The sequence below is a fragment of the Hyperoodon ampullatus genome (assembly GCF_949752795.1).
Source record: "Hyperoodon ampullatus genome assembly, chromosome: 5".
In the NCBI taxonomy this organism is placed as follows: domain Eukaryota; kingdom Metazoa; phylum Chordata; class Mammalia; order Artiodactyla; family Ziphiidae; genus Hyperoodon; species Hyperoodon ampullatus.
Window position 1 is genome coordinate 47,374,203 of NC_136918.1, and position 25,502 is coordinate 47,399,704.

Genomic DNA, 25,502 nt, shown 5'->3' on the forward strand with positions numbered 1-25,502 from the left:
GGCGCAGTGGTTGAGAGTCCGCCTGCTGATGCAGGGGACACGGGTTCATACCCCGGTCCAGGAAGATCCCACATGCCGCAGAGCGGCTGGGCCCGTGAGCCATGGCCGCTGAGCCTGCGTGTCCGGAGCCTGTGCTCCGCAACAGGAGAGGCCACAACAGTGAGAGGCCCGCGTACTGCAAAAAAAAAAAAAAAAAAAAAAAAAAATCACCAGTAGCAATCAAAAAGACATAACCTAATGCAATAAACATTTTAAACTGATGAACAACAAAGATACAAGACTGAGAGGAAGAGTAGAGAGGCGCAGCTGAGTGGGCTTCTAACCCTTCTGAATGGGCTTCTAACCTTTCTAACCTCCCCAGTACACCTACCCCAAGGAGCCATACTGTGAAAGAAAAACATCCTGTGAATGCTGACTACTCTTCCTAAAACTGGAGAGAAAAAGAGCAGCCACTTGGGACTTCCCTGGCAGTCCATGATTAAAACTCTATGCTCCCAATGCAGGGGGCCCAGGTTCGATCCCTGGTTGGGGAACTAGGATCCCGCATCTCTTCAAGCTAGGTAGGAGTAGTGAAAATGGCTACTGCGGAGACAAAGCAGAATAAACACAGACTGCTGGAAATGAACTGGGGAGCCAGCCCCAAACCAGAGGACACCCCAGTCTGTAGCTAGTTCCCAAGGTATAGAAAAGAAAATAGAATCCAATTAGTTAGCTCAATGGGAAACGAGTAAGATGAAAACAAACTACAAGACTACAGTGCAAAATTACTGCAGGGAAAAATAATATAAGATTAACCTAAATTATAGATTCAGAGTTTTCATTTTGCAAGATGAAAAAGAGATGGATAGTGGTTATGGTCGCACAAAAATATGAATGTACTTAATGTCACTGAAGTGTACACTTTAAAACAATTAAAATGGTAAATTTTATGTTGTGTATATTTGACCACAATTTTTAAAAATTAAAGGAGGGAGGGTTAGAAAGCAATATAGTTGATAAAATACAAAGAAAACCTAACTCAAGGAACAGAGAGAAATACCTGCCAATTGTTTTTTTGACAATTAATAAGAATGTGAATTCCATATAACCAGAGCTCATAGAGGAGAAGTTATAATGAAAGAGTGAGGTAAATAGGACATTTCACTCCTAAGAAAACAAATTGAGCATCAAAGCAACACACTTCCATAATAAGTGGAAATAAAAGGCAGAACAGATAGAGCTGAAAACTGCATTATCTTTGTAGAGAAAAAGACTGAGTTAACCAGTTAATAAAAAATAAGATTATAATATTATAGGTAAGCTGCTAGGTATGAAAGCTATTCAGATCATCTAAAATGAGGATAACTGGGCTTCCCTGGTGGCGCAGTGGTTGAGAGTCCGCCTGCCGATGCAGGGGATACGGGTTCGTGCCCCGGTCTGGGAGGATCCCACGTGCCGCGGAGCGGCTGGGCCCGTGAGCCATGGCTGCTGAGCCTGCGCGTCCGGAGCCTGTGCTCCGCAACGGGAGAGGCCACAACAGTGAGAGGCCTGCGTACCGCAAAAAAAAAAAAAAAAAAAAAAAAAAAATAAAATAAAATAAAATGAGGATAACTGGTGCCTCTGAAGTACAGAGTTAAAAAATAAAAAGAAGATAAATTTGATGATTTAAGAAGTTTTCCTTAAAATAAATAATTGAAGTTGCAGATTGAAAGTGCACAGTGTACCTATCCCAGGGTGGGAGGAAAAAAAAACCTGACACCGAAAGCTTAACATTAAGATATATCCAAAGTAAGCCATAGAACTTTTTTTTTTTTTTTGTGGTACGCGGGCCTCTCACTGCTGTGGCCTCTCCCGTTGTGGAGCACAGGCTCCGGACGTGCAGGCTCAGCGGCCATGGCTCACGGGCCCAGCCGCTCCACGGCATGTGGGATCTTCCCGGACTGGGGCACGAACCCGTGTCCCCAGCATCGGCAGGCAGACCCTCAACCACTGCACCACCAGGGAAGCCCTAAGCCATAGAACTTTAAAGCTAAAGAATTCTTTAGACATACAAAGTCCCCCTTCCCCTAAAAAAAGCAAATCACCTATAAAGGGGGAAGGTTAAAATTGGCCTCAGATTTCTTTACAATAACATTTAAAGCCAGAAAATAGACCAATGTCTACAAAATCCTAAGGGAAAGTGTGGCCCCAAAATATAATCTGAGTAAAAAGGTAATAGACCAGTATCCTCAAACATGAAATAATTCAAGGGATACAGCACAAATGAGCTCTTCTTAAAGACACAGCTTGACAATGAAATTTGATCAGAGAGAAGCCACATTACAAGCAAGGATATCAGCAAACATCTTTCAGGAATAGAGAAAGCACAGTTTTGTTTTGTTTTTTAAGGCATTTAATCTATTTGAAGAGTTAAATATAAAAAGCATTAAACAATTATGGATCTGAGATTTTATCATTCCTTCTCATATATAAAATGATATATGTGCATGCTTATTCATCACAGAATTATTTGTAATATCAAAAGATTAAAACCAAAACAAGGGTCCATCAATCTGGGACAGATACATTCCACAACAGAATACAGTTATAAGAAAAGAATGAGAACATACATGTTTGTGTATGTATAAGGAAAGTTATCCAAAATACATTGTTTAAAAATGTATAATGCATAATAGTGAGGAAAATGGGAAATAAAGTATATTTTCACTTTTGCTTATATCTGAAACATTGGAAATATATAAGAAATTAAATAGTTGTCTAATATTGGCAGGAAGAACTAAGAAGATGGCACAAGGGTAGAAATGAAACTTCTCAATGTACAGCATTTTGTATTATTTTGACTTTAGTGAATGTGTTCTAAATTTGAAGCGAATTTTTAGAAATTATAGGAATTATACTTATCAAATAGAACTGAAATATTGTAAACCTGAACAATGTTTCTAAAAATATGTATAGCTATTCAGAATTTGAGTTGGGAAGACCAGAAATAGAAGGGAATCTGTTAGTGCTAATCTTTCAAAACAGAATCAATAGATAATGTCTAACTGGAAACACAGAGTTTAGAAAACACGTCTCTAATTTATTTTATAACCTCTTAATGCGTTTCATAATCATTTATTTATTTTCTACTTGTGTATTTTTGTCTCTTCTTTGAACCTTAAAAAGATCTTTTATGCAACAATATTTCCCATGGCAAAGAGACGTATATTTGAAGTGCAGTAATTCCTCTAGTTTTGTTTTAGTTTTTTTCTTCTGTGAAATTCAAGTAACATTAAAATGGACAATTTTGGTTAAAATAGCATTTGTATGATCCCATTTTGATAAAACCACTTCTATTTATTTTTCTACCCATCTATTCTTACAGTTGTAAAGAAAGACGCCTGAAATAATGTTTGTCCATGTTTTACCAATGATAAATGCTGGGTAGGTGGTTTTCAGGAGATTTATAATGAGCATATATCATTTTAAAAAATACAATGATTTTCTTTAAGCATACACATGAGCACACACACACGCATACACACATATATGTACAGAGGAAACAAATGCCTCAAAGATTTATGGTGATTAATTCAAGTGGAAGAAACATGGTGATTGGATAACTATTTTCTTTGTTTACTTTTTTGCATTTTGAAGATGTTTAAACAATGTCATATTGAATAGTATAAAACTACATAGAAAGTAAAAGTTGCCTCTATTGCCATCCCAGTCTTCCCCCAGCTTCTTGTGTATTTTTTTGCTCTAGGCACCCATGCAGTGCTTCACAGATCTTAGGTAACTTCCCTGTCAGCACATGGAAATCTACCACATTCCTTTTGATGGCTACATCATAATCTATGGTATGAATATACAATTGTAAATTTTTGATGGATATTTAGATTGTCAATTTTCCTCTCATCAAAGGAGATTATTATTACATATTTTTGTGTACTTTATGAATATATCTTCAGTATAAATTCCTAGTGGTGGAACTGCTGGATCGATAGGTATGTGCTTTACATTTTGTTTTGACAATTCTGTATTTTTTTTCCAAATTATTTTAACTTCTTAGGTTATGTTCTTTCCTAAGAAATATATATAAATATTTACATGTACAATGTTATATTTAATATAACAAAATTATATATAATTTTAACAAATATGTAAATAACAAAATTATCATATACTCTAAAAGGATTCATGAAAAGCAACATTTCCCTGTCCCTCCTCTAAGAGACAAAGCACTTTAACTAGTTTGAACAGTTTCTTATGGTAACTATCTCCATAATTCTCTAAAAAATAATAAAAAGCTTATCCTAATTTATCAGCTTTAAACCTCTTGCTATGGAAGATAAGGATTTAATACTTCTTACACCATCCTTTTTATGGTTATATCACTGTTTTTTTGTTAAATCAATAAAGTATGCATCATTATAATGTAAATATTGTCCACTGCCAAATCAAATAGTGTACTACAAGCACAGTTCCTGTCTTGTATAGATTTAGTTTTTTTCCCAGGAGTCTCTAATTACCATTCCCTCTTCCCTGGCCCCTCCTGATTCTTTTTACTTGGACCTCAGGTGAGAATTGGGTTAATGGTGATTCTTGGTTCAGGACATAATTTCAATATTGGTTCATGGAAGACCTCAAGGGCATATCCTCTCATCTGTTCTGGAATAAGATATAGATATAGTTCTCCATTTATTTGTATTCAATTAAGTTCCCTTTTATTCCCAGGGCCTTCCATCTTTCTCCAGTCAAGACTGATTACATTTTAAATGAACTGAATAAATAGTCTCTAACAGAATAAAGAAAAAAGAATTTTGACAAATTTGCAAACTTTCACTTTTAAGCTCTCATAAATAATTAGGTCTATTTTCTAATATTTTTGGCTAAGTAAAAGCAATAAAACAGAACTGTAAGTGTGACAAAAATGAATGTTTTAAAAAGTGGAGAAACATCACATGTCTTCAAGAGATAAGGTTTACGGTGGCGCAGTCTGTTTTACGTAAGCACATCCCACTTTGCAGAGAGCAACACCTGGAAGAAAACAGGACTAACAATTATTAAATATTTATTAATTTCTGAGAAGAGAAAGTTATCTTATTTCATCCTCCAACAATTTTATATATTATTTGCTTCCTTTATAAATGAGTAAATTGCAGGGTTAAATAACCCTCCCAGGTTCACACAGTTAGTGGTGGAAGCAAAAGTCAAGCACAGGTCTGACTCCAAAGCTCATATTCTCCCCACTCTAGCCCGCTTTCTGGTCTGTCCTCACTAAACCTTAGTGGCCGTATTTGTTTTTTCTCTTAGTGGATGAATGTTCATCTGACTACACAATTGTGCTTCCTGTGATTGGGGCCATCGTGCTTGGTCTCTTCGCAGTGGGTTTGATTGTCTATGGAATCCGCTTAAGGCGTGAATCTTCTGGATACCAGAGAATCTAACTGGTGCCCCGAGGGAAAAGAAAAAGTTGCAGTTTAGAGAATTCTTTCATTGTTTCCAGGATATTGAAGACTTCCCTTGGAGTGTGGGTCCTTCCAACCGTGTAAACCACTATCTTTCACAAAAACCAAATTTCTGACGTAAGTTCAAGCAGTACATCAATTTCAAAATAATTTTTGTTCATTTTATGAAAGATCGAGTGAGCTGTTTAAGAATATTTTCTAGTTTCCTTGAAAATATTTTAACCAGAGTCAACATTTGAGATACATTAAATTAACATAATGTATGTAAAGTGGTATATGCTCCATATTATAAACCAAAGCATCAATTGTAATTAATATTACCTGTGTTCACATTGGGGACTTAATTTTATCCTTGATCTTTTCCACTTTTAAAAATGCTTCTGCTTTGCCTGTAAAATGTACTTTCAGTGCTTTTACTATCCATGTTTTGTAAGATGTATGTGTCTGTCAATTGACTTACCTCCTTTTCCACTTTAAATGTTTTCTAAAAATCGTCAAAAAGAACAACATATCATAGGTTGTCTAGATATTTGATGTGACACCAAGAGGAATAGATCAGCTTATATTTTTATCTTGATGACTCCTCCAGAATCACTAAAACTAAGAATTAGGTGGCTACAGACAACATAATTAAATAATAAGCAAGAAACAATAATAATGGCCTTTCGCTATTGAACACATATGTGTCAGACACTAGGCTAAGCAGTTTATATACATCTCATTTAATTTTCACAACTTACATGTGAGTAAACTCAGACTTAAAGAAATTGATCACTTAAATGTCACCCAGCTAACAAGTGGCAGAGCCTGAATTTGATTTCCTGTTGGTCTGGTACCAAGGTCTCTGGTCTTTTCACTACACCAAATTGCCTACAAGAACAATGACAATAAGTGCTGCCTGAAGCCTCATACTGGCATATGCTCCCTTTTACAGAGGAAATTATTTTGTCCAGAATCACGAGAGATTATGGTACATGAAAGGAGGGCTTAATGGGAAATAAAATAGCCTATCTTTAATGAAGTTCTCTACTCCCTCGAAGAAAACTGAGAGGCTCTGTAAAACATTCGTTTCTCATTTTTATGGGATTGTTAAGCTGTGAGTCTAAGGATAAAGGAATGGAGTAAATTTCTCAAGGCATTTTTTATTTCTTTGAAAGAGAAATTGAACTGCTAACCAACTTTTCTTTCTTGAATGTAGATCTCCCTCTTGTGGTAACTTGTTTCTTCTGCAGTTTTATGGCCACATTTTCACTCTAGTTCACGTTTTTCTGTAGAGCAGCCAAGAATTTTATTCCTCCTTGTTTTTACTTCCAAAGAAATGTTAACAGAAAAGACCACACACCCCTAGCATTCGTTAGTAAAGGAATAATTCAAGTCACCCTGGAGAACATATTCACTTTCCTGACTTGTTCTCTTATGGCTCAGTAGGTTTGGGAAGGACCTGCCTTTAGTCTTAATAGAATATTGAATTGTATTAAAAGTTTTTGTAATAAAAACTTACCTTGGAGATTTATGTCATTCGTTCCTTATAATTCGGTTTTTGTGCTATTAAAAATTTTGTTTACAACCTTAGTGGAGGTTGTTGCTTGAATCAGTAAGTTAAATCGTCTTCCTAGAAATAATTTATTTTGTTCTGTTCTCCACTGCCACATTATTACTAGGTGCGAAGACCTATTTGAGAGAAACTGAATTTCTGAGAAGATAAACCATATTAAAGTTATAAATTAAATTTCTCAACTCTCAGTCCAGACTACCTGACTGGATTACTGGTTTATTTAAGTGCTGCCACAATTACCCATTCATTCATTCGTCCAAACAACATCGATTAAGGACTTCCTAAACGCCAGACAGTCTGGTAGGGGCTGAGATAAATCAGAAGAGGTCCTATGTTAGTTATCTATAGCTGTGTAACAAATTGCCCTGAAACCTAGCAGCTTAAAACAACATTTATTATCTCACACAGTCTCTGAGGGTCAGAAATCTGGGAGCAGCTTAGCTGGGTGGCTCTGGCTCAGGGTCTCTCACCAGGTGGCAGTTCGGCTGTTAGCCAGAGCTGCAGTCATCTGAAGGCTCAAATGGGGCTGAAGGATCTACTTCCAAGTTCACACCATGTGGCATATCTAAAGGGTTGCTCACAACATGGCAACTGGCTTTCCCCAGAGCAAGTGATCCAAGAGAGAGAGACGACCACCTAATCACAGAAGTTACATGCCATCACTTCTGCTGTATCCTGCTGGTCACATTGACCATCCCTGGTACAATGTAGGAGTGAAGACCAGGAGAGGTAGAAATCAAGGGAGGCTGTCTTGGATGCTGTCTACCCCACGTCCACTGTCAAGGTAGAATTACTGGTTTACTTCTGCGGGGAAACTCGGGTATAGAAATTCCAGTGCATACACAAAGAAAAGTGGTTTAATAGGAACCTATACAAAAGGTAATAGGAGCAGGGCTGATTCCAGCCTGCTTCCAACTCTGCCCCAGATGTAGCACACCCCCAGGAGAACAGCCTCTCAAGCCTTGGCACTGACAGTGTATGGACCAGCCACTGCTTGGGCTGACTTGCCTTTCTACGAAGGCTAGTTGTTGGCCCATGCTCTGTAATATTCATTTATAGCTTTGCCCCAGGAATTTGTCAACTCTCCTGTCCTCTGTCATAATGTAATTCAAAGCGATCTGGACTGCACAGACATCCCTTGGAATATCATTGAACCACTACATTGATGACATCATGCTAATTATACAGGACAAGCATGGAACAATTATTATGCTGGACGCCTTGGTTAAACACATGTGTTCCAGGAGGTATGAAGATTCAGGGACTGACTACTTCATTGAAGTATTTAAGGACACAGAGGATCAAGGACATGCCAGAATATCCCCTCCAAAATAAAATACAGATGTTTTTCATCTTGCATCCTTTCCACAAAGAAGGAAACACAGAGCCAGTTAGGCCTCTTTGGGTTCTGGTGACAACATTCTACAGCTAGGAAAATTCCTCTGGTCCATTTACCAGGTGACATAGAAAGCAATCAGTTTTGAGTGGGGCCAGATCAGGAAAGGGCAGTACAGCAACTCCAGGCCACGATGCAATCAGCCCTGCTGCTTGAGCCAGAGACTCAGACAGACCTTACGGTGTTGGAGGTTTCAGCAGTGGGCAAAGGTACAGCACGAAATTTTTGGCAAACTCTAGTGGGAGAATCATAACAGGCCCTGGGCATTCTGGAGCAAGGCCACGGCCATGCCATTTGCAGCAGAGAAATATATACCCTTTGAGAAACAGCTTTTGGCATGTTACTGGGTCCTGGAACACTTGACCTTGGGACACTAAGTGACCATATATCCGGAATTGACCATTTTTGAGCTGGATTCTGTCAAATCCACTAAGTAATGAAGCTGGATGGGTCTAACAGTAATCAGTTGCAAGATGGAAATGGTACATCCAGGATCAAGCCCAAGCAGGTTCAGAGAGCATGTATAGGTAAGAGAATCTCTTTGTTTTAGGAAATACACATTCAAGTAGTTAGGAGTAAAAAAGGGCATCATGTCTGCAACTTACTTGCAAATGGTTCAGAAAAAAAAGTATGAGTATTTGAGTGTGTGTGTGTGAGTGTGTGTGTGTGTGTAGGTACACGGAGAGCAAAAGATAAAGCAAATGTGGTAAAATATAAACACTTGGGATTTATAGGTGAAGGGTACTATTCTTGTAGCTTTTCTCTAAGTCTGAAGTTATGTCAAAACAAATCCAAAGTATGTAAAAGCGTGTATAATAAAAAGCTGTCACTATCCTGCTATCCTGTCCCTGTCTTGGAGCCAACAACTTTTCTTTCCCAGAGGCTATTGCTACATACATAAGCATGTATGTTTTTTCTTTCTCCTATTTTTACACAAATGATAGAATAATAACCACAGTTCTGCACATTGCTTTTTTCACTCATCAATGAATCTTAATATATGAGTACATATAGTGCTGTCTCATTCTTTTTTTAGTGGCTGCATAGTAATCCATTAAATGTATATCCGTACATTTATTTAACCAGTCTCTTTTAATTAGTTTGTTATTTCCAACAATGAAAAAATAAGTTTCCTTAATCAGACACCATTTCAAATATCTGTGAGTATATCTTGAGTGATTTCTAAGAAATAGCTTTGCTAGTTTCAAAAGTTTGTGAATTTGCTTTTTTTTTTTTTTTTTTTTTTTTTTTTGCGGTACGCGGGCCTCTCACTGTTGTGGCCTCTCTCGTTGTGGAGCACAGGCTCCGGACGCGCAGGCTCAGTGGCCATGGCTCACGGGCCCAGCCGCTCCGCGGCATGTGGGATCTTCCCGGACCAGGGCACGAACCCGTGTCCCCTGCATCAGCAGGCAGACTCTCAACCACTGCGCCACCAGGGAAGCCCATGAATTTGCAATTTTGATAACTGTTACCAAAGTACTCTGCATAATGGTTGTACCAATTTTCACTCAATAATGATAACACTCTCATGTCCCTAATTACAGTGTTATTAGACGTTTGATATATGCTAATGTGACAGGTGAAATGTGGTATATCATTATAGTTTTATTTTTTATATTTTTTATAAATTTATTTATTTTATTTATTTATTTTTGGCTGCATTGGGTCTTCATTGCTGCGCGCGGGCTTTCTCTAGTTGCGGCAAGCGGGGGCTACTCTTCGTTGCGGTGTGCAGGCTTCTCATTGCGGTGGCTTCTCTTGTTGCGGAGCACGGGCTCTAGGCACGCGGGCTTCAGCAGTTGTGGCACACGGGCTTAGTTGCTCCGCGACATGTGGGATCTTCCCGGACCAGGGCTTGAACCCGTGTCCCCTGCATTGGCAGGCGGATTCTTAACCACTGCGCCACCAGGGAAGCCCTATAGTTTTAATTTGTATTTCTTTGATTTGTAATAAGGTCAAGTGCCTTTAACATTTATTTACATTTCCTATTCTGTGAACTCCTCATATTCTTTTTTTTTCTTTATACTTGTTAGTTTCCCCCTTAGCTTTATTGAGGTATAAGTGACAAACAAAATTGTATATATTTAACATGTACAATGTGATGAGTTGGTATATGTATACACTGTAAAATTATTACCACAGTCAGGTGATGAGAATATTTAAGATCTACTCTCTTAATAAATGTCAAATATACAATACAGTATCATAATTAGAGTCACCATGCTATACATTAGATTCCCCAGAAGTTATTCATCTTATAACTGAAAGTTTGTTCCCTTTGACCAGTATCTCCCCTTTTTCCCCCACCCCTCAGCTCCTGGTAACCACCATTTTACTCTCTGTTTCTATATGTTTGACTTTTTTTTTTAATTCCAAATATAAGTGAGATCATACAGTATTTATCTTTATCTGGCTCATTTCACTTAGCATAATGTCCTCCAGGTTCATCCACTTTGTTGCAAATGGCAGGATTTCTTTCTCATGGTTCATTCAGTCAACAGATACTTACGTTGTTACTATATCTTGGCTCCTGTGAATAATGCTGCAATAAAGGTGGTAATGCATATATCTCTTCAAGATACTGATTTTGTTTCCTTCAGATATATGTCCAGAAGTGGGATTGCTGAATCATATGGTAGTTCTATTTTTAATTTTCTGAGGACTCTGAATAATGATGTTTTCCATAGTGACTGTCCAATTTACATTCCCACCAACAGTGTACAAGGGTTCCCTTTTCTCCACATCCTCACCAACACTTGTTATCTTTTGTCTTTTTGATAATAGCCATCCTAACAGGTGACATCTCATTGTGGTTTTGATTTGCATTTCCCTGATGACTAGTGGTGTTGAGCACCTTTTCATGTAGGTGTTAGTTGTTTGTATGTCTTCTTTGGGAAAATGTCTATTTGGGTCCTTTGCCCATTTTTAATTGGATTATTTGTTTTTTGCTACTGAGTTGTATAAAGTCTCTCTACATTTTAGATATTAACCCCTTGTCAGACATATGGTTTGTAAATATTTTCTCCTATTCAGCAGATGCCCTTTTCATTTGTTGATTGTTTCCTTTGCTGATGAAACTTTTTAGCTCGATGTTGTCCCAACTTTATTTTTGCTTTTTTTGCCTTTGCTTTTGGTGTCATATCTAAAAAATAAAAAACCAATGTCAAGAAGCATTTTCCCTATGTTTTCTTCTAGTGGTGTAAGGCAGGGTCCAGTTTCATTCTTTCGTATGGGGATGTCCAGTTTTCCCAACAGTACTTATTGAAGGGACTATTTTTTCCCCATTGGGTGCACTTGGCACCCTTGTCAAAGCTTAGTTGATCATATATGCGTGGGTTTACTTCTGGGCTCTCTATTCTGTTCCCTTGGTCTCTTCATATTCTTTGAAGCTTTTCTTTTGCATTATAGATCTTTTTTCTTATTGATTTGTAGGGGTTATTTATATATTAAGGAAAGTAGACCTTCATCTGTGATAAGAGTTATAAAATTATTCCTAGTTTACTTTTTTTCTATATATATGTTTAGTTGTGCAGATTTTCAAAAAAAATTATGTAGTTGAATTTATCAATTCTTTTTCTGTTATAGTTTCTGAGTATTGTGTTACACTTAGAAAAACCTTTCCTTCTTTAAGATATCCTATGATATATTCTAGCACTCTTATGATTTTATCTTTTATATTTAATCTTTTATCCATTTGGAACTTACTTTGGTGTTAGGTATGAGGAGTGAGTAGGGATTCAACTTTTTCCCCCCCAGAGGGCTTGCCACTTGTCCCAATACCACTCTTGAATTATTGAGTCTTAAAATCTAGAATGAATGTTGAATTTTATCAAAGACCTATTAAGCATCTATGAACATGATACAATTTTTTCTCTTTTAAATTATTAATAAGATTAATTATGTTAATATTGAATCTTTTAACATTTCTGTAATAAACCTTAATCATGGTGTATTACTCTTTCCATATGCTACCAGATACTTTAGTTAGTAATATACTTGAGATTTTCCCATTAATATTCATAAGTGAAGAAATTGGACTATAGTTTTGTGTGTGTGTGTGTGTGTGTGTGTTATCTTTGTTAGATTTTGGTACCAATGTTATCTCACCTCATAAGATTTTGGAGGACTTCCAATTTTTTCTGTGCTCTGGGTCAGAATTAATAGCATTGTGGTCAACTACTATTTACCATTTTGGTGGAGTTTCCTTGTGAAACAAGGTGAGTCACGTGTTTTGGGGATGGAGGTGAAGGTGGCAATGAAGGCAGTAGGAATGATAGGTCTTTGATAATATTCTCTTGTTCTTCTGTGGTAATGGTTTAATTAGATTTTCTATCTCAGGATCTATTTGGGTAAACTGTATTTTCTTATCTTGAACAGCATCCATTTCATCCAGGTTTTCAAAGTTTATTTGCTTAAAGTTGAGCAAAATAGTCTCTTACAAATTTATAATTTTTTCCTATACCTGCACCTTTTCCCCACTTACCTTTTTTTTTCTTTTTAATCATGGCAAGTGTGCATTTCTCCCCTTTACTTCTGATTAGATTAGTTACTATTTATTTATTTATTTATTTTCTGAACTTATTAGTGCTTTTATATTAGTTTTCTTAATTCATTTATTAATTTTTAAAAAATCTTTACTACTTTATTATGCTTTATTTATGTATTTTTTTCTAACCCTTAAATTGGATGATTAATTTACGTTCACTATAATTTTCCTATAAGCCCGGCTTTAGTTGTATCAAATAAGCATCTATATGTAGTGTTTTCAGTACTTTTGTTTTCTAGATATTCTGCAGTTCGGTTTTGACTTCCTCTTTTCCTCAACAGTCCGTTAAAACACTTTTTTTAAAAGCTCAGGGTGGTTTTAAATTTAATTTTAGTTATTCATTTTATTTTTTCCATTCTTGAGATCATTAGAGAATTTTATCTTGCTCTCCACTCCATTTGACTTTTTCCCCATGACTCTGCCTCGCCCACTTCCTTGCGGCTTTAATAATAATGGTCAGGAGCAGTGTTCCAGAACGAAGGAACGCTGAGGGCCAAGGGAAGAAACAGTGATCCGAGTCCAAGGAAGGCTGAGGACAAAGCCGACCCCTCCTCTGGTTGGCGCAAGGGGCGGAGGGAGCGGGGACCGCACCCCCGCGGCACGCGGACCGACTGGCCAATCGCCGCCACCCAAGCCCTGCTCTGTTCTTTGATTGGTTTTGGTGGATACGCCCCCACCACCCTTCGGTTCACCTATTGCTTGGCTCTGACCTGGACGGTGGCCGGCGGAGGACAAGAGGCTCGCAGAGCGGGGGCAAGGTTTTGCAGTGAGTGGGACACAGCTGCTGTGTCTAAGCGTCGGAGAGTGACGGGGCTGCAGGGACATGGCGGCGGCCTCTGCGTTGTCGGTCCTGCTGGTGGCGGCGGAGAGGAACCGATGGCAGCGAGTCCCGAGTTTGCTGCTGCCGCCGAGGTAACGGCGGGTGGAGGGGCGGTGGATCAGTGTCGGGGCTGGGGGATCAGTGTCGGGGCTGGGGGTGAATGGACTCGTGCGGCGTGTGAGAGGCGCGGAGGGACCGAGGGTAGAGAGGGAGGAGGGGAGGACGGAAGAAAAACTCCAGCCCAGTCCGGGGGAGGTTCTGCTTTCAGTCTCGGCATCGGGAGGGAGACACGCTTTCTTCTCCCTTCCACACATCCAGCCTTCAGCATTCTGCCCATTTTTGTGGAGTGGGGGAGTGGTGGAGCTGAGCCTGCCGTCTCCATGCGCCCCTCGCCATAGGGGCAAGAACAACGCTGTACAGCTCCTAACCATTAACACTGTGTTTTCACTGCATTCCCTCTTTGGGGAGCGTTGTTATGATCCTGCTTCTGGTGAAGTCCGAAGGGGTCAAAGACTTGCCCTAGTTTACACTAGTGGTAAGAAATGGCGCCAGGATGCCAAAGACTCTTGGAGTTCTTTCCCTTTGCTGAAATGAATCAAGTTAACAAAAGCAAATTTGTCTCCGGAGAGCTGAGAGGTTTTGTCAGCAGCTTTGTACACACATTTGAACAAAGCTATCAGATGACTCACTCTAACTAACCTGACTCCAGATCAGTTTCTGATTTTAAGTTTCGGAGACAAATACTGGCAGTGAAGACACTCTGAGGTTTCCAGGTAGCAAGCTTCTTTAGCTTCCTTTGCCTTCTCTTCCCTCCTCCTCCATCATTCTGGAAACACAGTATAGCTTAGTGCTGAAGGGCACAGACTCTGCACTCAGAAGGCAGGGGTCTCAGCTTTGCTACTCTGGGTGTGTGAGTAACCTTGAGAAAGTTACTTATTATCCTCAGTGCTTCAATTTCTTTACCTAGGAGGAGGTGATGATACTATCCCTAGAAGACATAATACTAGTGCCTTAGACTGTGCGAATTAAATGAATTAATATTAATGTAAAGAGGCTTAAACAGAATCTGATGCATATGAATCAATCCATAGATGTAGCCTTTGCAGACTTCATGATTTGTCTTAAGTTTTTTTAATTGCTTTTATTGTCCAAAAGTTATTGTATGGATGTAGATTTTCAGTTACTTAATTGTAGGACTAGCCCCAGAGCAAAATATGACAGTTGATGAAAGCAATGTTAGTGCTCTTCTTTTTCTCCTGATTTTTCTTTTCTTAGGTTTCCAGGGCTCTTCAGGATATTACACAGACCCATTTTCTCTCACTTCCCTCTCCCTCTCAAATCTTAGCTATTATTTATAGAACCATTCTCAAGTGGTTGTCACCCTGGAAAATGTTAGAGTTGTTAATGGCATGTAGAATTAAAATCTTATCAGTATATAGGGTGTTTACATGTTTTTTTATGTCATGATTTTGTAGTAACTCAGGAAAGAAATCTAGTCTAGTGGTGGAATTTTAAAAACGAGGAGAAACTGGTATAGAAATTCTTGAATCAGGATGGAATAATCGCATGGAAGCAACTTCTTAATGTTTTTTAAGCCATTTTAAATTGAAGTGTAGATAATGGTGAAAAATGGAATAGACCAATCAGAACATTGCTGGAATAGAAGATTATAGTTAAGTGGTGTGGGAGGTGGTTGTCTCTTGGTTTTCACTGGAAAATGGCAGAAGAAAACTTTAGTTCAGCAGTGTCCTTAAAACTGAATCAGAGTCTTAAGCTGGATTTACCAAGAAGCAGTCATTTTATAGACACATTGCCCAGGACAGGCCTTGAATCTTATTGGTAAGCGTATCTGAAGATTGCGATGGGAAGATGCTGTGATTCCCCACCTCCCCACTGAAGATCAAGAAAGCGAGTTCAGTTGATTGGAAAGATGTGGGAAAGCAGTAGCCTCCTGAGAAAACCATCTTGTGGAACTCAAGTTCCAAAGCTGTGGGTCTTCCCAGGACATTTTATTTAATAAAATGGAATAGAACAGGAACTATCGAAACATAGGGGAAATTTTCTTTCATAAAACGTCTGTGTGTGTACTGGCTTGTGAAGTCAAACATAGTTTTTACTTTGGGTTCTGGTGAAAAAAGTTTGAAAACAAGCTGAACTAGATGATCTTGAAGTACCTTGGCTTTCTAATTGTTTCTGACTCCGTGGTCATTTGCCAGCCTCAGGAATGAGCCGGTTAGGTGATCTGGTCAAGGACACTTCGTACCAGGGAGAACAGCCAGAACTGTAACTTTTGATTTCTAGATTCGTTTTCTTCCCACAAAGTAAATCTTATTGAATCACTCTGTAGGCTTAAGGTTTAAATGTAACTAAAGTCATATCTAGATTTGGTTGCAAGTTTTTAAAAATTGAGATTCTTTTGAGAGAACAATGACAGATCTTACATATCCTGTTTAATTATAATTCCATTTGGATTCATTTTATAGGGGATGGACTTGGAAGCAAAGAGCCATGAGGTATGCAACTACCACAGGTACTGATACCCTCTTCTATTTGGCCTTGTTTCAGGTTATGAAGTAAGAAAGGGAAATGCTTAATTATTTAATGTGTGCATAATAGAATTAGTTTTTATATACTTCTGAAGTTTTGGATTTTCATGATTACTTTCTTAGTATTGAGTCAATGGTTTTCACCTCTTATGTTAAATCTCTCTTGCTTTTGAGTCTAAAATATATAGGTAAATAGTTAAGGACATTTTATGTTTATGTTGTTATTTATTTGACCCTCTTTAGTGTATTGAATTGAAAAAGCATACATATGATGGTCTAAATCAGTGCTTGAAAACAGTTCTTTCCAGTAGCAGGAATTTTTTTTTTTTTTTCAAAAAAAGTGTTACGTGGAGTTCCCAACTGTAAACATTTAAAAGTGTAACTTCCGGTTGACTGAGTGTAGCCCCCTCCTCCAACATATACATGCATGCTTCACCCTAGCACCCCTGTGACAGCTTGGGCTCTATAGATCCCTGTTGAAAAACATAGTTTATTGTTTGTTTGTTTTTTATAATGATGCTGAGCTTTTTTTCTTTTTTAAAAAAATATTTATTTTTTGGCTGCGTGGGGTCTTAGTTGCGGCACGCAGGATCCTTCATTGCGGCGCGTGGGCTCTTTTTTGTTGTGCACAGGCTTTTCTCTAGTTGTGTCGCGCGGGCTGCAGAGCACACGGGCTCAGCAGTTGTGGCGCGTGGGCTTAGTTGCCCCGTGACATGTGGGATCTTAGTTCCCCGACCAGGGATTGAACTGGCATCCCCTGCATTGTAAGACCGATTCTTAACCACTGGACCCACAAGGGAAGTCCCAAAAAACATACTTTGAAATTATATAAAACTTTATTTTTTGAGTAAAATTAATATTATAAACTGTCAAAAACATTTATTTCACGTGTGATGATGGAAGTGTATTTTATTTATTAATACAATAACATGTCATATGACACTGATGCCAGTGAACTGGTGCAGTATTCATTTATATTGCAAGAACCACACACCCCTGTGTACAGAGAGATAGAGGCAGTGGAACAGAGTGATGAAGAGCTCACATTCTGGAGTGAAGCTAACCAGGGTTCAAATCCTGGAACTACCATTTTTTTTAGCTCTATGATTTCAGGAAAGCAGTATCTCTTTCAATCTTAATATCTTCATTTTTAAAATTAAGATAATAATAATAGCCTCTACTTCATAGGATGATTGTGAGGATTTAAGTCCAAGTTGAGTGTTTAGCAGAGGACCTGGGGCATAGAAAATAGGTATTAAAGTTTAGTTATTATTAACTGTGCTTTTTTTTTTAGCTATTGTAATTTGATCTTTGACATAACAAAGCATCTTTTAATTTTATTTTAAATTGAAAAAGCTGAGTAAGAATTTATGTTAATAAGAGTATCTTGAATTTCATGACTTCTAAAGGCTTATTAACAGCTCTCCCTTATCTGATCACACTGGCATTGATTCTAATCGAGGTCAAAATGGAAAGGCAGCAGAAACTAACACACCACTGTAAAGCAATTATACTCCAATAAAGATGTTAAAAAAAAAAACAGAGGTTTCCCTGGTGGCGCAGTGGTTGTGAGTCCGCCTGCCGATGCAGGGGACACGGGTTCGTGCCCCGGTCCGGGAAGATCCCACATGCCGTGGAGCCTGCGCGTCCGGAGCCTGTGCTCTGCAACGGGAGAGGCCACAACAGTGAGAGGCCCGTGTAACAAAAACAAAAAAAAAACAAAAACCCACAATGAGGGGGTACTTCCCTGGTGATCCAGTGGTTAAGACTCCACACTCCCAATGCAGGGGGCCTGGGTTCGATCCCTGGTCCGGGAGCTAGATCCTGCATGCATGCCACAGCTAAGAGTGCACATGCTGCACCTAAAGATCTCGCACATCGCAACAAAGGATCCCGCATGCCACAACGAAAATCCTGAGTCCCGCAGCTAAACCTGGTGCAGCCAAAACAAACAAACAACAAAAAAAAAGGAAAGGCAAAGAAGATAACTTGGTTTACCCAGAGAGACAATCTGCAATAAAGACAATAGAGACATTATAAGTTAAAGTGACCCTATCTCTGCAAAGGTCTAACTTTACCCTACACAAGTAGCAACATCTACAAATATTGGACATTGAAAAGAAATGCACTGATATTAGCTAAAATGGTTATTTGAGGCTTTGTTATGCTGATTTTACCCAAACAAATGTTTATAACCTAGTTAATATCATCATAGAATATTTACATTTGGCCCTTTAGTATCCATAGGTCCCACATCTGCAGGTTCAAGGAGCCAAGGATCAAAAATATTTGAAAATTCCAGGAAGTTTCCAAAGCAAATCTTGAATTTGCTGTGCACTGGCAACTATTTATATAGCATTTACACTGTACTTACAACTATTTATGTAGCTTTTTTATTTTTTTATTTTTGGCTGCGTTGGGTCTTCATTGCTGTGCGCGGGCTTTCTCCAGTTGCGGCGAGCAGGGGCTACTCTTCCTTGCGGTGCACGGGCTTCTCATTGCAGTGGCTTCTCTTTGTTGCGGAGCATGGGCTCTAGGCATACAGGCTTCAGTAGTTGTGGCACATAGGCTGAGTAGTTGTGGCTTGCGAGCTCTAGAGCACAGGCTCAGTAGTTGTGGTGCATGGACTTAGTTGCTCTGCGGCATGTGGGATCTTCCCGGACCAGGGCTCGAACCCATGTCCCCTGCATTGGCAGGGAGATTCTTAACCACTGTGCCATCAGGGAAGTCCCTGTAGCATTTATATTATATTAGGTATTATAAGTAATCTAGAGATGATTTGAAGTAAACTGGAGGGTGTGGGTAGGTTATATGCAAATACTACACCATTTTATATAGTATTAGTATTTATGCATCTGCGGGTTTTGGTGTCTGCAGGGTTCCTGGAACCAGTCCCCCATGGATACTGAGGGACAACTATATTTTGCATTCTCATTCCTTCATTCCCCAGTAACATTTGTGTATGGTTTTCATGGTATTTTAAACAGGACGAAACATTACCAAGGTCCTCATTGCAAACAGAGGAGAAATTGCCTGCAGGGTGATACGAACAGCCAAAAAAATGGGTGTACAGTCTGTGGCTGTTTATAGTGAGGCCGACAGGAATTCCATGCATGTTGACATGGTACGTTGTTAAAAACTGGAAGTCAAATTTTGTAAGTGATCGTATTTGTTTACTGTGTCAGTATTTTACTTCTTTGTTGACAGTTTATATTTGCTAGTATTAACAGTGTCTAAGTAGGTAAGTTCAAACTGCTCACTAAAAATTTATCTTGGGAACCTTTTCCAAACGTAACACCAGTGGAACTACACTGTGTGCCTAGTGGTGTAGTTGACTTCTAGGCAAGGTCCTGTCTCATCAAGGACTGGTTAAAACGGTTCAGAGAATGTGGCTGACCCATAGATCATACTGTCAGTGGCGCACATCCAGATCCCTGATGTACCAGGAGAAGGATCGAGGTCAGTCTTAGCAACTGCCAGTTACTGGCCAAGGGATCTTAGACAAGTCATTTAATGTTTCTGAGCCTTGACTTAACTGTAAAATTATGACCAGCTTCACCTGGGCTTTCCACACTGCCACTTTCCCCTTGAATTCTGTGCAGGGACTGTCTCAAACCAGTTTTGCTCTATTCCCACCTCTGACTCTCCCTCTACCACCTATTCTCAGCAGATGATCTTGAGTCACAGAGGACGTAGAATTGAGCTTCCTGCCGCAGAATCTGCTCGCTGCATCTGCATCTGTCCTCTTCCCATCCAAGGCTAGTTTTCTTCCTGTGCTGTGGAGTCCTTCTCCTCTCCCCTGTTAAGAATCTTCCATTTTCTTCCTTTCTCACTGTATACTGTCACTCTAGATCATATCATCAAGTCCTGCGGCTTTGCTAAAAACTTCCAAATGTCTATTTCTAGCCCAGACTTTCTTTTGAACATGATACATGTCTATCCAGCCTCCCACTCAACGCCTCCACCTGGATGGGCACCAAATCAATATGTCTGAAATTGAACTCATCACCTTTCATCTGTACTGAGCATGCTTTTCTTGCAGACTTCCCTAACCCAGTAGGTGGCAACACCATCGCTCATAAAAATAATAATGCCAGAGATCTGGGAGTGTTTGAATATCTCCCATCTTCCTCCCCTCTCTACATCCTTCCCCCTTCCCCACCTAGACAATCTCCAATTGCTGTTAATTCTGCTTCTCAAACATTTCTTTCCACTTCTTTCTGCCCTCTACCACCTACACCTTAAGTCAAAGCCGCTATCATCTTCGCCTGGTCAAATGCTGTAGCCTTGTATGTGGTCTCCCTACTTTACCCTTGACCCCCTCCCACAATATTTTCTACACTTCAGCCAGACTGATAGCTTAAAAATCAGATTTTTCATGTTACTCCTGTGCTTTAAATGCTTTAAACCTTTTTATCATCCTCTAGATTATCAATAATTTAAAAGATGGATAGTATTCAGTGTTGGTTAATGTGGTTAGAAATTAGGTTATTGATGGAAATGTATATTAGTGACACCATTTCAAGGGATGATTAACCAGGAGCGATTAAAATGTCATATCTTTCACCCAGCCCTAGAAACACTCCTCTAGGTCTCTGTCCAGAGACATACTCACACATATGTGCACCTAGAGGCATGCACAAGATGCTGCCGGCATCCGTTTGCCATTACAGCTTAAATGTCCATTTAGAGGTACCTGATTAAATGAACTATAGTACCTTCATACTGTGGCACATTATGCAATTGTTATAAAAAAAAATGAGGTAGACGTGTGTACTAGCAAGAAAAGAGCTCTCAAGACATACTGTTAGTGAAAAAAGCAATTGCAGAAGATGACTCTAGAGTTTGATCCTATTGGTGTAAAAACAAAAACTAAAACTGTTGTATGTTTATATAAATATATTCAAATAAATAGGAATGTGGATATGGAAAGGTATGTCCCAAATTGATCATAGAGGTTATATCTGGAAGGAGTTTAGAATGAGGGAGAGGGGCGATGCCAAAGGACTCCTTTGCTTCTGTAGTACTGTTCACAGTCTTTAGAATGAGAATGGATTTGTACATTGTGGAATTAAAAGTTTAAATTAAAAACACACACTTTAAAAAGTCTCCTCATGTGTCCCCTTGGGAGACAATCCAAAGCTTTAACCTCCCACAAGGCCCTCTAAAATCTGCAGCCCCCTGTCTTCCAGTCACATGTCTGGTCCCTGACCCCTTATTCATTGCTCCAGCCACACAAGCCTCCTTCAGTCCCTCAAATGGGCCAGATTTCTTCCCACCCCAGGACCTTCGTATGTGTTGTTTTCTCTGCCGGTGAGGCTTGCCCCCATCTCCATTCCTGTTCCGAACTCCCCTCCTCCTGTTCGCCTGGCCAGGTCCCAGGTCAAGGAGCCCCTTGACCTTCCCTCCCAGCCTTTCCCTGACCAGACTAAACCTGATCCTCTTCCTCTTACCTGCATTGTGTCCTCTGTTTTTCCTTCTTGGCCTTTATCACAGCTGTCATTAAGTGTGTGAATGTATGTTTGATGTTTGTCTCTTCCTCTAGACAGACACACTTGTCCTATTTACTGATGTATAGGCAGCTTCACCTCAAAGCATGGCACATAGTGGGTATTCAGTGAGTCTTTGAATGAATGAATGATATTGTGTATCTGGTCTGCTTCAAGGGGTGCTATGATTATATGAAAGTTTTAAGGGACAATATAAAAATAGTTCATAAATGTATAGAAGGGGTATTATCATACTCTAATAGTTATATAAACTTAAGGAAACTTTGTAATTTTATTTCTTACTGTATACATCTGTTGTATATTTTGTCTCTGTTGTCAAATTGTACATTGTTGGCATTAACTACATTTAAGGTTACTATTGTTGCTAATAATAATACTGTGACTAATGCCTCTTGCCTTCTAACCCAAGGCACTTTAATTTTCACTCTGTGTGTTTTATACGTAAAAGTTAAGTTTTGCTACCCTCCTCCTGTGAAAGATTCCAAACTGGCTTATTTTTATAACATAGACATGAGCTGCTGCTTCTGTTCCTCAATTCTTGCATTGTTCTTAGGAGCCAGCATTTTTATTTATAATAATAAGATGACCCAGCAGCAGTTCTGTATAGTGTACTAGTGTGTACCAGCTGTGTGGTCTTTTAAGCATGTAATTAATATTCCTTCAACAGGCAGATGAAGCACATGCCATTGGCCCCGCTCCCTCACAGCAGAGCTACCTTTCTATGGAGAAAATCATTCAAGTGGCCAAGATCTCCGCTGCACAGGTAAAAGAGTCATGAAGAAATTTGCATTGCAGGGACTTCCCTAGCGGTCCGTTGGTTAGAATTCTGTGCTTCTAATGCAGGGGGCGCAGATTCCATCCCTGGTTGGGGAGCTAGGATCCCACGTGCCACGTGGTGTGGCCAAAAAAAAGAAGAAATTTGCATTGCAAAAGGAATAAGTTTTTTTGTTTGTTTTTTGTTTTTTGGGTTTTTTTGCGGTACACGGACCTCTCACTGTTGTGGCCCCTCCTGCCGCGGAGCACAGGCTCTGGACGCGCAGGCTCAGCGGCCATGGCTCACGAGCCCAGCCGCTCCGCGGCATGTGAGATCCTCCCGGACCGGGGCACGAACCCGCGTCCCCTGCATCGGCAGGCGGACTCTCAACCACTGCGCCACCAGGGAAGCCCCAAGGAATACGTTTTGTACAGGTTCCACAAAATTGCTTATTATTTACAGAACTCGTTCTCTATGTTTAGCTGTTCCCAAAATTTTTACATTTGATTATGGGATTGTTATTGTAAAGTAGGCGTGTCGCTTCTCACTCCTCAGCCACTCTACTGTCTTACTGAGTCCTGTGCACTTTAGATCTTGGGGAAACAGGTGGAGGGAGGGTTTAATTACAAATTTAAATTAAGAGGGAATTCAGCTCTTCTACCTTCAAAGCCAGATCCTAGGAACATCAGATTCTTTGGGAGAAATAGACGGTGCTCTAAATTACAAGGAAAAATAGAATCAAGAAAGAAATCCTTTTCCCTCTTGACTTCCCAGTCTCATTCTAAGGCCCCGCTCCCTGTTTTTCCAATATCCCAGACTCAAAAGTTTGCTGTTACTGTATCTGTCATCCTTCAAAATAAAATAGGAACCAACTTGTGTTGAACCTTTCTTTGAAATGTCTCCAGAAGTTGTTCTTTTTAATCACACAACCAGGCCTTATGATCTCTTATCTGGATTTCTGATTCTCAGCTGGTTTCCCTACTTCTAAATCCCTTGCCCATCCAATGAGTTGTGCTAGATAGATAACTGTTAGCAGTTGTTTTTACTGCAAGACAAATGTAAGACAGATGTTTCTTAAACCCTTGTTTCATTATTACCACCTGCTCTTTTATTTTTTCCTCAATAACTTCACCCCTTTCTCATCCTATTCCCCAGTGAGTAAATCTTTTGTGGTTACAAGATAAAGTTCAAACTCTTCAGCCTAGCATTTAAGAGTTTCCAGTGTTTCTCAAAACTTGTTTCTCATCGCCACTTGTTCATTATGGTTGCAATGAACTTTTCTCTGTCTTTACACATCATGCTTATTTCTCTAGGCATCTGCTTATATTGTTCCGTGTGCCGGAAATGCTCTTTTCCTCCTTCTCAAATCATTCATGCATTTATTCACTCAGCAAACGTTACTTGGTCTCCTCCTTTGTGCCAGCTTTTAAGCATGTATGCAGGGACTTCCAGTGGTAAAGGATCCACCTTCAAATGCAGGAGACACGGGTTCGATCCCTGGTTGGGGAACTAAGATACCACATGCTATGGGGCAACTAAGCCCATGCGCTCTAGAGCCCATGGGGCGCAACTACTGAGTCTGCACACTCTGGAGCCTGCACACCACAACTAGAAAGAAGCCTGAGCACCGCAACGAAAGATCCCGCATGCCGTAACTAAGACCCGATGCAGCCAAATAAATAAATATTTTTTTAAAAAGCATGTATGCAGCAATGACTAACACAGTTTATACCCTCTGTCTGAAGCTACACTCTTATAGGTGAGGCAGAAAATAAATATTGGGTTGGCCCAAAAGTTTGTTCATAAGATGTTACAGAAAAACCTGAACTAACTTTTGGGCCAACCCAATATTTAAATGAGTAAAGAACAGATATAACTAGGAATGTTATAAGTGGTGGGAAGAAAGTAAACCCAGATAAGGGGGTAAAGACTGGTTAGGAAATGCTTTTAAATAGAGTGATCAGTGGAGGCCTCTTTGAAGAGGTGACACTTGAACAGGGACCTGCCTGATGAGAAGGAGCCAGCCACATGAAGCACTTGACGAGAAAGGTTCAGTCACATGGGACTGCCAGGATGCTGAGATGAGTATAAGCTTGTGTTCAAGGGACAAAAATATTCAGTGTGGATGGAGTGAAGGCAATGAGGGGCTGTGTCATTCAGGATCCAGTTAGTAAAACTGAAATTCCATTAGATATTTCAACAGAGGGAGATTAATTTAGGGATTAGTTCCACCAGTGTTAGAGGACTAGAAGAGAAAAAAGTATGTTGAAATTACCTAATGATAAAACTACAGATACTGATAACGACCCCTTGGGCTGGGGAAGAGGTTGGAGGAAGGACCTTCTGCAGCTCTTGCTCAGTTCTCTATGGAGGGGCCCTACCTGGCTGCAGGGAGCATAATGAGGCTGGTTCTGGAAGTTCCAAGAGAGACTAAACATGGGAACTGCTGCTGCCCAGGGTGGAAGAACAGGAAGCTTCCCTGGCTTCCAGTTTCCCTACAGTGACCCCTGCTGGTGGAACCTGATAGGAAACCAACTGGCAAGAACAGTAATTTGCAGGGCCCTGTCGCCAAACTCAGTATGGAAGGTTGGGTTTGGAGCTGGAAAACCAACTGACACAGGAGGAAAGTGGTAGATGAAGCTGAGAGTGGTAGAGGCAGCATCATTTAGAGCATTATAGGCCTTAGTAAGGAGTTTGCATTTCATTCTAAGTAGCTATTGGAGGATTTTAAGCAGGGGAGGGAGGTGATCTGATTTATATTTTAATAAGATCATGTGGCTGCCCGTGGGGAATAGGCTAGTGGGATGGGGCAAAGGTGGGGTGATAACAAACACAGCAGGCAGAATAATTAGGAGTCAATTGCAGTAGTCTTGCCCTTCACTGGCACTGGAATTCCTGCCTCTTACAATTACTTTCTTGACTCTAGTCACACTGATGTCTCCCTTT

At 39.7% G+C, this 25,502-nt stretch overlaps 2 protein-coding genes across 3 annotated transcripts in view; both read left to right on the forward strand.

The window, feature by feature from the left end:
• Positions 1 to 5,408, forward strand: part of LAMP3 (lysosomal associated membrane protein 3) — a gene marked incomplete at both ends in the record, with an annotated part of 33,023 nt that extends 27,615 nt beyond the window's left edge. The window contains one exon of the mRNA XM_079704650.1: positions 5,275 to 5,408. Coding sequence (XP_079560776.1) covers positions 5,275 to 5,408 — 134 coding nt within the window. The remainder of the gene's footprint in view (positions 1 to 5,274) is intronic.
• An 8,341-nt stretch (positions 5,409 to 13,749) lies between these two features.
• The window catches only part of MCCC1 (methylcrotonyl-CoA carboxylase subunit 1), a gene marked incomplete at both ends in the record, with an annotated part of 62,296 nt that continues 50,543 nt past the window's right edge, over positions 13,750 to 25,502 (forward strand). The window contains 4 exons of one of the 2 annotated variants that reach the window (XM_079704247.1): positions 13,750 to 13,838; positions 16,230 to 16,276; positions 19,280 to 19,416; positions 22,470 to 22,565. In XM_079704247.1, coding sequence (XP_079560373.1) covers positions 13,750 to 13,838; positions 16,230 to 16,276; positions 19,280 to 19,416; positions 22,470 to 22,565 — 369 coding nt within the window. Of the gene's footprint in view, positions 13,839 to 16,229; positions 16,277 to 19,279; positions 19,417 to 22,469; positions 22,566 to 25,502 lie in introns of those variants that run through there. The other variant, XM_079704248.1, reaches the window with a different exon arrangement.